Source organism: Mustela lutreola, chromosome 9 (assembly GCF_030435805.1).
Source record: "Mustela lutreola isolate mMusLut2 chromosome 9, mMusLut2.pri, whole genome shotgun sequence".
Taxonomy (NCBI): domain Eukaryota; kingdom Metazoa; phylum Chordata; class Mammalia; order Carnivora; family Mustelidae; genus Mustela; species Mustela lutreola.
Window position 1 is genome coordinate 93205715 of NC_081298.1, and position 13426 is coordinate 93219140.

The window sequence follows — 13426 nt, forward strand, 5'->3', positions numbered from 1 at the left end:
CCTAACTATCACTCCTCACTACCAAAATGCTGGCTGGGGTGGGGGAGAGAGGGATTTTCATCTTTTCATCTGTTTCATTCACTTCAGAGTGGTTTTTTTTAAAGATTTTATTATTTATTTATTTATTTGAGAATGAGAGAGCAAGGGGAGGGGCAGAGGGCGAAGGAGAGAATCTCAGACAGACTCATTGATAAGCAACGAGCCCAAGGCAGGGCTCAATCTCAGGACCCTGAGATCATGACCTGAGCTAAAATCAAGAGATGAATGCCCAACTGACTGAGCCACCCAAGAGCCCCTGTTTCCTTCCCTCCTGAAAACTTGGAAGAGTGCCTAGTGCATGGTAGAGGCACAGCAAATAATTCTGGGTTGCATGAATATTGATAAAAAGTTGAAGTCTTCCAGGAGACTTCATGGTTATGAATCTTTAGACATTAAAGTAACACTGAAATATATAAATCAAAAGCTATTAGAAATATGACATGACAGGATGATAAATGTAGGTAAATGTCCTACATGGGAGAGTTAACACAAATCCTCCTAACGAAACTGACTAGTTGTGTAGACAAAATATAAATGAGGATAAAGAACATCTGAAAAATGAAAATCACAAGCCTAATCTAATAAATATGCCTGTGGAACATTTATAAGAAGTGAGCAGACACTTTTTTACTGAGAGATAATCTCAGTAAATTTCCCAAAAGTGGGACATATTAATATTGGCTCCTACCCTTTTTTGCATAAGCTAGGAAAACCATCAAACAAAGACTAGAAATACATAAAAAGAAAATGAGTCCATCCCTATATATCTATATTGCTATAGATGCAAAAAATACCAAGGAATAAACCATAAGGAAATAAAATCCAGTAACATATGTAAATCTAAAAAAAAAAAAAACTATAAAAGTACTAGAAGAAATACAGTAAAATGTGATTTCAGTTCTGCAGTAGAGGAGTTTCTAAGGTTGATAAAAAGCTAAGAAGCCAATTCTCATTCTAAACTGAGCTGGCAGAAAACCCAGTCCTTGGAAGAGAGAATGGGACCACAAGAAGAGGCTAAAGCCAGGGATATGGCATCAAAAGTTAACAGTTGGGAAATGAGATGGGGCTAGCCATAGGACAGGAAGAAGTCTGGGGAGTGGTTTAAAGGCCTGGCAAAACCCAGCTCCCACCCCATCTGCAACAAAGGAACTACAAGGACTATCTAGGATCACTATCACTTCTTGGGAATTTGTACCCCCTGTATGATATCCCTGTAGTTTGTGTTAAACCCCTGCTGTTTCTCAGTGACTAACTAAATGTTCACAGCTATAAAGCCCTTTAACAAAGATACGTTTGTTTCAGGACAGAAGGGACATTGAGGAAGAAGAACCAGTTCAGGGAGAGAAGAGGGTGATGGCTATCACAGAGACAAGTAGAAAACTTCCGTGCAGGCAGTCAGTATTTATTGGGGACCTGCTGCCTCACAGGCCCGTGCTAGTTGCTGATGGAGATACAGAAGCACGCAAGCCTTTGGCCTTGAGGAACCCTTGATCCCACCAAGTTATGTGAGATAAACACATTTCAGGGGTTAAACAGAAGGACAGAGCAGGAAACACAAACGGCCAAATAAAAAGACCTAGAGAATAAGCTGGGTTCAGAGGTTCACAGGCATCAGGTGGGAAGGGTCCAGAGCTGGCAGCGACGATGACCCCTCAGATCTGGCATGTCTCAGGCCACATGTTGGCTGATGGGCTTCTTACAGACCCAGTTATAGGGGGTGTCACAGCGAATGTCATTCCACTTCTGCTCAATATGAACACAGTCTTCAGTCTGCCCATCCCAGGACCGCCAGTTGTCTGGCTGGTATCTGCCCCAAAACCTGGAAACAAGAGGGCTTTATTCTGCCGGATGAAGAAAGTGTCCCTTCCCCCCACTATGGCATAAGGAGCTGAAGCACCATGAGTCCCTTATCTCCTGGAGGAGAGCTGGGCTCAAGGGTGCCCTAAGTGTGGCTCTGCTGACTGTCTTTATTTACTGAGGATCAAGGGACAGGAAGGGTGTCTGATGCTATAAACCCCCACCCCATAATTCACATTCAGAGACCTTCTAATGAAGGCAGGGCCTAAAAAGGGTATAGGACAGGCAAAAAACAGGGGTGCCTGGGTGGTTCAGATGGTTAAGTGTCTGCCTTCTGCTCAGGTCATGATCTCTGGGTCCCAGGTTCCAGCCCTGCATTGGGCTCCATGCTTCTCCCTCTCCCTCTGTCCCTCCACTCTAATGTGTTCTCTCTCTCTTTCTCTCTCTCTCTCTCTCTCTCTCAAATGAATAAATAAAATCTTAAAAAGTATAGGCAAAAAAAAAAAAAAAACAACGAAGAACAATAGCACAGGAAGACCCACTCGTAGTCTCCCTGCCAACATCAGGACATATCCTGCTCTGATAGGTCCTGTAGAGGGGCCTACACAAGGACCACAACATGCCCACACACATCACACACATCATTTGTACACACCTATCACACATACATCACATACACAATTGTACATCCACTCTATACACACACCACTTCCACATCATACACGTATATCACACACACAACACTAGCACTCACCAGGCAGGAATCCACACACAAGACAAGGACAAAGAGTCTCTCCAGCCAGGCCTGCCCTGTGTTCCTGGGATAGCACCAGACAGTGCCGGCTGGACTCACGCTCTGCTCTGGGCGGCATTGAATGGTGTCCCATCCACCCAGCGCCAGGAGCCCTCCTTGCCGCTGTCAGTGAGGCCAATCCAGTGGTGAGAGGTACTCGTGAACTTTACCAGAAATGCCTGTAGAGAAAAGGAAGTGTTGTTGGAGCCTGTGTGAGGAGATGGTTCTCCCAGCCATGTGGAAAAGGAGGCTAGGCTGTCCTCTCCCTGGTCCTGGGTCATAAAGCCCACTCCTCTGTGCCTTCATGGTTCGTCCAGGATTGAGGGCAGGTCCACGGTCCCCTCAGAGAAAGCCCAGCTTCTCCCATGTTGACTTGATGAATGTGGCTTCACTGAGATGAAGACAGCCTGGCCATAGTTTATTAAAAAGATGTATTTTATTTTTAAAAAATTTAAAAAGCATGTCTTTTGACAGACATACAAGACCAGTCTCAGGAGAACCACAAAGAATGAGCAGTTCCATGAGTTGAAATGGACCAAACCCATTATGGTCCTTTGACAATAACCCTGGTAAATTCTGGTAAGGACCTTCAGCAGATGGGCCACTGGGGTCTATAGTGCCTTTGGCGGTCCTCAGATTTCTACGTCTGGCTTTCCCGAGAAAGGGAAAGCCTTTGTGGGCCTTCCACGGCCCTTGGATTCACTGATGTTAATATGAGGATTGACAACTAGAGTAGCAGCTAAAGGGAAAGTGAGGGGTTGGGGAGGGAAGTTATACTCCCAATACTTTAAGGGCAGTCACCCAGTGCTAACCTCCCATTGCCCTTCCTCACTGCTGACAGCTGTGGGCCTCTGGGTGTCTCCCTCATTTGTGGAGGACATCATCAAGGTCTGCTGTCAGTGCTTCTACCTGCAGAGCAAGATGCTTATGGGAACTCAAACATCTGTTCCCTGACTGACCTAAGAGACCAAAGGCCTCTGCCCTGTCCCGCTGCAAGAGGAGGAAGGCCAAGGCGCCAAAGTCTGGGTGGTCCTGGGTGTGGGCAGAGGTCTCGGTCCTGGTCCTGGGTCCATATCCCATGCCAAGCCCATGAACATCACCCCAAGGCTGCACTCTGACCTGCTCCTCCTCAGAAGTCACCGAGGCCAGGTGGGCTCCCTGGGACACACAGAACTGCTCAGCCTCATGCCAGGACTTCTTGACGTAAGAAAAGTAATACACACTCCCGCCGTAGACATGCCAGCCCTGCAGGATCAGCTGAAGAAGTTGATCTGGAGCAAAGGTTGGGGACGAGAGAGAACCAGGGGCTGGTTGCAGATGCCCAAGGGCTGCCCTTCCTGACCTCTCCTGGGACAGGCCACCAAGGGTTGCAAGCCCATGCCACACTCAATGCTCAGTACTCCAGGGGCAAGGCCTGGGAGGCTGTACCCCCAGCCTGAAACTCAGTTCACCAGGAAGCCACTCAGGACACCTGGGTGTATCCCTCTAGGGACCCTCAGAGAGTTTTGCTACCCAGACGAGCCTTTCTTTCCAGACTCCTGCTTTCTGGCTCCACGACCCTCTCTTGCCACTCACGGCTCCCACCGGACAGTCTGCTGACCTTGGTTCCCACCATCTCCCTGAGAGACTTTGCAGCCATCCCACAGTACAACTCACTTCCTCCCCTCCATCTCCTTTGACGTCAGCTGCTGTCCACACCCAGGACCATCCTTGGGACCTGATCTACCTGACCTTCCCATTTCAAGCTCTAAAATCTCATTCCGTGAGGACAAGCCTCTGGTGCTCTCAGATCTCCCATTCCTTCCCACAATCACACCCTGCTTTTTAATATCATCTGCACCACAGCTGTTTGAAATGGTGCCACAATAGACTTGCTTATTCATTCATTCATTCTTTTGTTCAACATCTACATCTCAATGGTGTTTGACTTCTGTGAACCAGGGACTATTAGACAAAGATCAGTAAGACATGATCCACACCCTCAGGGAGCTTACAGTCTAGCAAATGAGACAGAGGTGTAAGAAAGGCATTGAAAAACTTTCATGGAAGACCATGCACATGTTAGAACAGAGCCATAAAAAGAGGGGGTGGTCTCTGTCACCTGGGCTGCACATGGCTCTCAGGAAGGACACTCCAGGTGAGCTGTCACTTGAGCTAAGTCTTAGAACACTGAGAAAGAGTTTGCCAGGTGGTCTGTGCCAAGGAGAGCATCCCAGGCAGGAGGAAAAATTAGACACCAAAAGGCTGAAGGTGTGAAACAGCATGGCATGGCCTGACCTGTCCAAGCACTTGGGATGGTCAGCGCATAAGGCAGGGGAGACACACTTGGACAGCTTCACCAGCACTCTTATCATCCATCTCATGTGCAGGAATCTGGAGGTTTTTTTCCTCTCTGAACATTGGGGAGCCCTGAAAGGTTTTAGGAAGTATAGTAGTGTGCTCCAGATTTGCACTGTGCTAATAGCAACCTGGTGATGGTGTGGGGACTGAGGGAGAAGAAGGTGATCCTAACCAGGCCAGAGACACCAATCAGAATATCATTGCAAATATCTCAGTAACGATGCTGAGCATGGAAGCCAGTGGTTTTCAGAATGTGGTCCCAGATTATCAGCATCACCTGGGAATTAAATAGAAATGCACATTCTCAAACCCATCCCAGACTGGCTGAATCTGAAACTGTGTCTTAACAGTTGGTGTTTTAACAAACCCTCCAGGTGATCCTGCTGCGTTCCAAAGCTGAAGAACCAGTAGTCTAAACTGAGGATTGGCAAACTGCAACCTGCAACCAGCAAGCAACCTCTTTTTATAAGTAAAGTTTTATTGGAACACAGTCAACACCCTTCAGTTTACATCCATCTTTGGCTGCTTTATTGCTACAGCAGGAGAGATGCTGCAACAGAGGCTGTTTACCCAGAAGCCCAAAATATCTACTATTTGGCTCTTTAAGAAAAAGTTAAGCTAATGGCTCTCAGTCCTGACTGCCCATTAGAACCACCTAGGAAGCTTTTTAAAAAATTCTATGTCCACACTGCATCCCAGACCCTCCTCACTGCCCCCCCCCCGAAAAAAGCCATAGTTCTGGAGGTGGGTCCCAGTCATCAGTATAAGTAAAGCTCCTAGGGTGAGCCCAATGTGACAGACAGCAAAGAAACACGGGTCTCTGCTAAAGCAGTAGGTGGACATGGGAAGGCACTAGGAGGACAGCAGGGGCCACTGCAGAGGCATTAAGAAGGTCAGACATCCAGGCTTCTGACAGACCCACACCAGGAGTCTCATTTTTTTTTTTAAGATTTTATTTATTTATTTAGAGAGAGAAGACAGGAGCAAGGGGGAGGGAAAGAGGGAGAGGGAGAAGCAAACTCGCTGCTGAGCAGGGAACCCAATGCAGGACCCTGAGACCATGACCTGAGCCAAAGGCAGACGCTTAACCAACTGAGCAAACCGCCCCCCTCTCACCCTTAGCACCCTTAGCAAGAGACCTCCTCTACCTAGGAAGAGACAGCTCCCTCAGTCTCCTGTTCCCGCATCTGCAAACCTGGGTGAACACCTACTGCCCCACCTCACCCTCTCAGCCTCAGAAGTTCAAGTACTTATCTTCCCAGCCTTTCAAGGTCAGTCCCCCAGCGGCTCATTTCATTCTGCTTCTCTGTCTCTCTCTCCTCCCACCACCTCCTTCTTCGCTGGTTCCTTTCTCCCACCCTCAGATCAAGCCTATTCTCTTAATCTAGAAAAACCCTCTTGAGGGTGCCGGGGTGGCTCAGTGGGTTGAGCCGCTGCCTTCGGCTCAACTGCATCAGGCTCTCTGCTCAGCAGGAAGCCTGCTTCCTCCTCTCTCTCTCTCTCTCTCTGCCTGCCTCTCTGCCTACTTGTGATCTTTCTCTGTCAAATAAATAAATGTAATCTTTAAAAAAAGAAAAAGAAAAACCCTCTTGAGGAAGTTCACCAAAATGTGAGCTGTGGGCTCATAGAGAAAATGTAGAGGGGCGCGGGGGTGGCTAAGTCGGTTAAGTGCCCAACTCTTGGCTTAGGTTCAGGTCATGATCTCAGGGCCGTGGGATGGAGCCCCATGTCAGGCTCTGTGCTCAGGGCAATCTGCTTGGGATTCTCTCTCCCTGTTCCTCTGCCCCTCTCCCTGCTCGTGCTTTTTCTCTCCCTCCCTCTCTCTCTCTCTCTTAGATAAATTAATACATCTTTTCAAAACTGTAGAAATATTCATGGAAATACAAGTGGTTATTTTCTCATAATTTTCTTTTTCAATATCTGCACATTGTCTATAATCAATATGGACGTTTTATAATGTAACTACCAGTGACACGCGTTTTTTAATCCCTCCCTCCACCATGCCATCCCCCCACCTCAGCCTCATTGTTCTCCTTCACTCCTCAGCCAAGGTCCTTGAATGGCTTGTGCACCTGATCTCTCCTTCACATCCTACCAAGGGTGGTCTGGCCTCCAGGCCACACACTACTCTCCACTGGAACTTCATTCCCAGTGACTTATAAATTGCCCAGAGTCAGTGGGTGCTTATTGGTTATTTTATGTGACCTCTTAGGGACTCACCAGAACTAGCCACTTCCTTCTTGAAATTCCCTCCTTCCTGACTTCCTTAGCTGCCTATCTCCTAGTTCTCCTTCTGCCTCTAAGACTGCCGTCCCTAGTAGTCTTCTTCAAAAACACCTCTTTCCCCTCTTGCCACCTGAAAGTTGACTTCCTGTTTCTGCCCTCAGCTTCCTTCCCACGAAGCATTTTATCTCATACAAACCTCCCGCCACCCCACTCTCACCACCACAACCTGAACCCAATGTACCCAGGGCTCCCACAGCTGTGTCTGGAGCCAGGGCCTATCCCCTACACTCCAGATGGCCTGCAGATGATAGCCCCCCAAGGCATCTCAGGCTCAGCCTGCCCAAATCTCACTGCTCTTCTCCCTTCTTTTATTCGCTCTCAGTATGGAGACCCATCTGATCAGCCTTCTTGAAGCCCTCCAATACACCCTCATCTCCCGAAGGATAAAACCCAAACTCAGAGGCCTTCCACATCCATGTGGTGTCTCTCCAGTTCTGCCTAGCTTCCTAGCATAGTGACTTTCAAAGTGCAATTATTAACCCATTCGTGGGAAGTATCAAGGTGTTTTTTTTTTTTTTAAGAACAGATTATAAAATATCAGAGTACATTTGTGTGGTAAAACTTTTGGCTTTTGAAGGGTGTGTGTGTGTGTGTGTGTGTGTGACACATAATTATACCAGGCCACAATATAAAATGAATTTCAGGTTTACATTCAAAACAGTTTGAAAGCTACCATATGGTCCCTGCCCATTAGCCTCTCAGCCTGTACCTCATCACCTGCCCTCTTGGCCATAGCCCAGTCAGACAGAACTGCCTGAAGTTTCCTGAGCCTCATGACTTCACATCTTCATGCCTACGAACCTGCCATCCTCGTGCCCTACTTGTTTGGTAAACACCTACTAGTCCTTTAGGACTCAGTTCAAGGGCCCTCTTCTCTACAGAGCATCTTTTGATCCTTTCTCCTCCAGAATGTTCCTCTCCCACTCAGAAGATCCCTTTTATATACCAGAGGACACTGACCTCAGCAAGTCCTTCTCTCCCTTCTTTTTGTTCCTCTCCACCCCAGTTCCTAGATCTCCCTCTCACATAGCACCTCTTACACCTCCCCACCCGCCTTCCACATATCGTTCGTTCTCATGTGTTGTTTTGTCACTCTGACCAGATGACAAGCCACTTAAGAGCAGGACAGCTGCCTTATGTCACCTCCACCGCTGCCTAGGCACATCAAGCCTACTTGGGGGGCTTCAGCCCTTCTCCAGCTCTCACCCTCCTTCCCAGGGGGATGCATGTTGTAGTAAGCAAAAGGCAGGGGCATCTGGGTGTCTCAACTCAGTTAAGCGTCTGCCTTCGGCTCAGGTCATGATCCTGGGGGCCTGGGATCGAGTCCTGCATCAGGCTCCCTGTCAATGGGGAGCCTGCTTATCCCTCTGCTTGCCCCTCCTCCTGCTTGTGGTCCCTCTCAATCCCTCTCTCTCTCCCTGTCAAATAAATAAATAAAATCTTTTTAAAAAATGTTTTAAAGTAAGCAAAAGGCTGAAGGGACAGAAGACTCTGCCCATCCAGAAGACTGTACCTCCCAGGCCAAGCTCTCCCATCCCACTTACTCTGGGTCCTCTGTAGCTGCTCCTGGGAGCCAAGGGCCACACGGACTGCCTCCAGGCGGCTCTGCTCCTCCTGGATTTTCGTAGTTAGTGTTTTGGTGTTCTCTAAATCCACTTTTAACTGCCGGATATCAGCGCTGGCCTTCTGCAGACTGCTCTCCAGCCTCTGGATCTTGGAACCTAAGGCTGCAGTAGTCTTCATCCCTTGTTTTAGGGTCTGTATCTCTCTGCTGGCATTTTTCAAATACACACCTAGTACCTCAATCTTGGGATCTAGGGCACTGGTATTTTCAAGCTCTGTTTTTAATAACTGGATCTGAGCATCTGTCTGCTTTAGACTGTTGCTGGTTACTTGGGTCTGGGCAGTAACAGTTTCCAAATCTCTTTTTAACAAGCGAATCTCATCACCAGCCCATTTGGAATGATCTTTTAGTAACTGGATCTCAGCGCTGGTGTTGTCTAAACCGCCTCTTAGAAAAGTCTGCATCTGGGAGTTTAAAGCACTGGCATTTTGTAGGCTTCCTTTGACCCTCTGGAGCTCAGCACTGGCTCCTTCCAAACTGCTTCTTAAAACCTGACTCTGGGCCCTTAACTCCTGGACACCAGCCAGTTGGCTGCTCAGAACTTGGATCTGAGCATTAGCATTCTTTAGACTGCTGTTCGCCCACTGGGCCTGGGCATTTGCCATTTTCAGCCCTGCTTTCAATATTGCAATTTCAGCATTGGCATTTCCTAAGCCTCTGCTCAGCATGTGGAGCCCGAGGCTGGCGTTTTCTAAACTGCTTTTTAAGAAACTGTGAGTCTGGGAATTCGAAGCGTTTGCCTTTTCCAGATCTCCTTTCAGCTTCCGGAGATCCACACCGGCCCCCTCCACGGAGCTCCTCAACATCTGGGTTTGGAAACTCAAGGTACTGGCGTCCTCTAGAACGTCCTTTACCCTCTGAATGTCAGCACTGGCATTTTCCAGGTGACCACGGAGCACCTGGATCTGAGAACTGACACTGTCCACTCTGCAAGACAACATCTGGATCTCTGTGCCCCAGGTGCTGGAATTCTCTTCATGGCTTTTAAACATCTGGATCTTCTCTTGCAACCATGCCACCCAGTCAGATTGGTGGGGATCTGGAGGGAAGAAATTGACAAGGCAGCCACAGAGGCCCATTACATAGGCAAGCATTCATAATATGGACCAACCATAGTGTTCTCATGCTTCTAAGGGGTATGTCTAAAGCGCAGCCCTGGGTGCTCCTCAAGGAGGAGCACTCCTCCTGCTCACCAGAGCCCTGGGGATGGGCCACCTCAGACTGTGGGCCAAAAAATAAGATAAAGGTGTACTTAGCTGTGCCCCATGAACTGAGCAATGAAAGGACTGAAATACTTGCCTACTATAAACTAGCTACCACTAAGAGTCGTGCTGGTCAGACTTGGATTATTTTGCCCTTGTAATTGAACTTGAAGGTAACTGATGAAATCATTGAAAGCTGCTGAAGTTTAACTCCACTGATATTTCACCATTAAATGGTGAAATTGACAAAGAAACTAGGTGTGCATAAAGCCGGCGTTTAGTCTTCCACTCACTGTATTTGTACACCAAGCACGAAGCCTCTTGATTCAACTCCTAAAAACGGAATAGACGGCAAACATAGTTCTCGGATCACAAATTCCAGAAACTAAACAAAACAGGTACCTGTAGAGGAGGCCCTCTGTTCAGTCCACACATGGGGCTATGGTGGAGGCCCTCCAGGTGATACTAGATCCTGGAGTGGAAAAGGCCTTTTGAAGGGCTGGCACACCCAGTGTTACGCAGAGCAGAATGTTTCCCACAGAACAGTGTGAGGATATGGAAGAGCTGAGTGAAAGCCCCGGGTCATCGCAGTCTTTCAGAGAACTCACAGCCCCTTTCAATCTGCATGATCGTTCCCACCAACCCCTCCTGCAGCTGGTCCTACAGCACCTTTTGCTCACCTCACAAGCTAAGTCCTTACCTCAGACATTCATGGTCTAAGACTCTCGATGCCAGCCTTCTCTCAGGAATAGGGAGAAGAATCCAAGTAGGCAGGGACCCTTTTTGGGAGAATCCTGCCCTATTCCTCATGCCCTACCCAGGTCAATGTAGGAGGTCTCAGGCACTATGCTGAGGAAAGGCCAGGTGGGACTAGGTGGCCTTTGAAGATATGAGAAGTCCAGTCAAATATTCTGCCTTGTCAAGGTAGACAAATACATCAATGGAACAGAATAGAGAATCCAGAAATAGACCTACATATATAGTGATGATTGATTTTCTACAAAGACACAGAAGTAACTCATGATAATCTTTCAACAGATGATGCTGCAACAATTATATATCCACACACAAAATAAAAATTAACTTCATGCTTCACACTGTTAATATAAAGCTTAACTCAAAATTAATCATAGACTGAAATGTCAACCAAAAAGTGCAAAATTTCCAGGAGGAAACACAGGTAAGTGTCTTTGTGACCTTGGGATAGGTTTCCAATATGAAACCAATAGTACAATCCATAAAAGGAAAAAAAATGATAAATTAGACTTTATTAAGATTTAAATCTTGTTAGGAGAATGAAAAGACAAGCCGTTAACTGAGAGGAAATATTTGCAAATTACATGCTGATAAAGGAGCAAAAAGAGTACATACCATAGGATCCTTTTCACATAAAACTCTAGAAAAAAACAACCAGTCTGTATTACTGCAAGTAGACAGGTGGATGCCTGGGGATGAAGAGAGGAGGGGCGAGAGAAGGATGTCGGAGGGCACAAGGACACTGTGGAGGAGGAGGATGAATATGCTCATTTTCTTGACACTAGTGATGGTTTCACGGGTATACACATAAGTCAAAATTTATCAGAGTGTACACTTTAAAGATTGTACCTTATTATGTGTCAACTGCACCTTAATAAAGCTGTTTGGTTTGTTTGTTTGTTTTTTAATAAAAAGATCATATCATATCTTCTTGTGAGAAAACTGGAATCCGTTCAGAGGCATAGGAGGCATCAAAAGAGAGGCTCCTCCTAGGGTCTGGGCATCTGAATGCCCCAGCTCCCCCACTCCACCCCACCTCCCTGTGGCTACTCACTGTAGGGTTCCACAAGTAACTGTCCAGTTGTGTTGTCATATCCAGGAATCATGGTTGGAAACTGCTGGAAGGAGGAATAGGGCTCCAGTGGAGGTCTTGGCTTCTGTAGAACTGAGACACCCATTCCTGGGTCAGCATACTCTGTGCACTAAGGCTGGGAGAACAGGCTGCCCCACCCTCGGTCAGGGTTCTAGAAGGAGGGAGATGCCCCCCACTTCAGACTTCCCTTCATGGGCCTCAGCTCTTGGGAGTCTCCCCTTGGACGGGGGCCTTGGTTGAGTCTCAGATAAGATCTGGTTCAAGCCTGGGGCAAGAGGTAGAACGACTCTTCTGGAAGCAGAGGGTAGGCAGCTAGCCTCTGTGGGACCTTTATACAGGAAGACAGAGAGAGTCAGTGGCGTTCAGGTCACGTAGGAGCTTACCCACAATAAAGAGAGCCACCAGAGAGAAGACAAGAGTCACAGCCATAACTGCCAGGATGGTCTGAACAAGCCTTGGCCTCGTGGGTGCTTCAGGAGCTGCTGCCGCAGAGTCCAGCCCTGCAAGGGAGAAGCCAGTGTACAGGAGGTGTGTGCTATACAGGCTGGATGAGGCCGGCCCCGGGCTCAGTCTCCTGGACTATCTGAGGGGTATGAGAACACTGGCCATGCTTAGCATGGAGATGGGAAATAAAGCACTTGGAAGTGTTCACCTGCACTAACTGGTGGTGTGGTAGCAACTCAAAGGCAAAGAGAAGACCACAGAACCTGAAGGAGGGGTGCAGGGCATGGACCCCAGCATGGAGGAGGGCAGCAAACATGTAGTTTGCGTGAAAGAAGAAAGGAGGGAGATGGGAAGGGACAAGGCAGGAACCTGACCTCTGGGTCCCAGGGCCAGGCTTGCTCTTGAACCCTGACCAGAGCAGGACTCACAGCCCTTTTGGACCACTGCCTCTCCCACGGGACTGTCAGTGCTGGAGTTCTCCTCTGCTGGGGTCAGAAAGCCCTGCCTGGGTGTCCTAAGAAGAGCTACACCTATTGAGTCTGGGGGTGTGATTAGGGATGAACAGTGTACAGCAGAATCCGTTCTAAGGCAGAGAAACACCAGCCTAGAACCCCTGAGGCCTGGGGGGGGGGGGGGCAACCCAACATGCAGAGAGGGGACCAGGAACCAGGTCCCTCCGAATTCAAAGGTCACCTTTCCCTTGTCAGTTGCCATCTCCAAGGGAAGGGGTCTGGGGAGGTCTCCTGCAGAGACTGGGGTGTGCCCCAGTCTCTCTGTCCTAACCTAACTCACCTTCAGCTCTTGCCTATTTATTCTGGATGCTGAGACAGGGAGAAGCCGAGCTCTGGCCTGCCAGGCAGGACTGACAAGAACGGCAAGGGCTGCGAGACCAGAGAGATGGGGTGATGCCTCAGTTTTCTCACCTCGGAGGCGCAGGAAGACCTTCTGGTTGTCTGTAAAGAAGTGGACCCCATCACCATTCATCTCTTCCTTTATCCTCCACCACTGCTCCCTGCCACAGGCCCCTTGCAGGCTGTGCACTGGGAAGTAAA

At 48.2% G+C, this 13426-nt stretch overlaps 1 protein-coding gene across 1 annotated transcript; it reads right to left on the minus strand.

Annotated features, from left to right (window-relative positions):
* Positions 1-1425: 1425 nt before the first annotated feature.
* CLEC4F (C-type lectin domain family 4 member F) lies at positions 1426-13426 on the minus strand. The gene is made up of 7 exons (XM_059187991.1): positions 13298-13426; positions 12314-12430; positions 11892-12002; positions 8800-9918; positions 3749-3900; positions 2690-2808; positions 1426-1858 (listed from the first exon to the last, which is right to left on the minus strand). Exons 1-7 carry the CDS (start codon positions 13356-13358, stop codon positions 1708-1710), a joined length of 1830 nt encoding a protein of 609 aa, XP_059043974.1. The 5' UTR covers positions 13359-13426; the 3' UTR covers positions 1426-1707.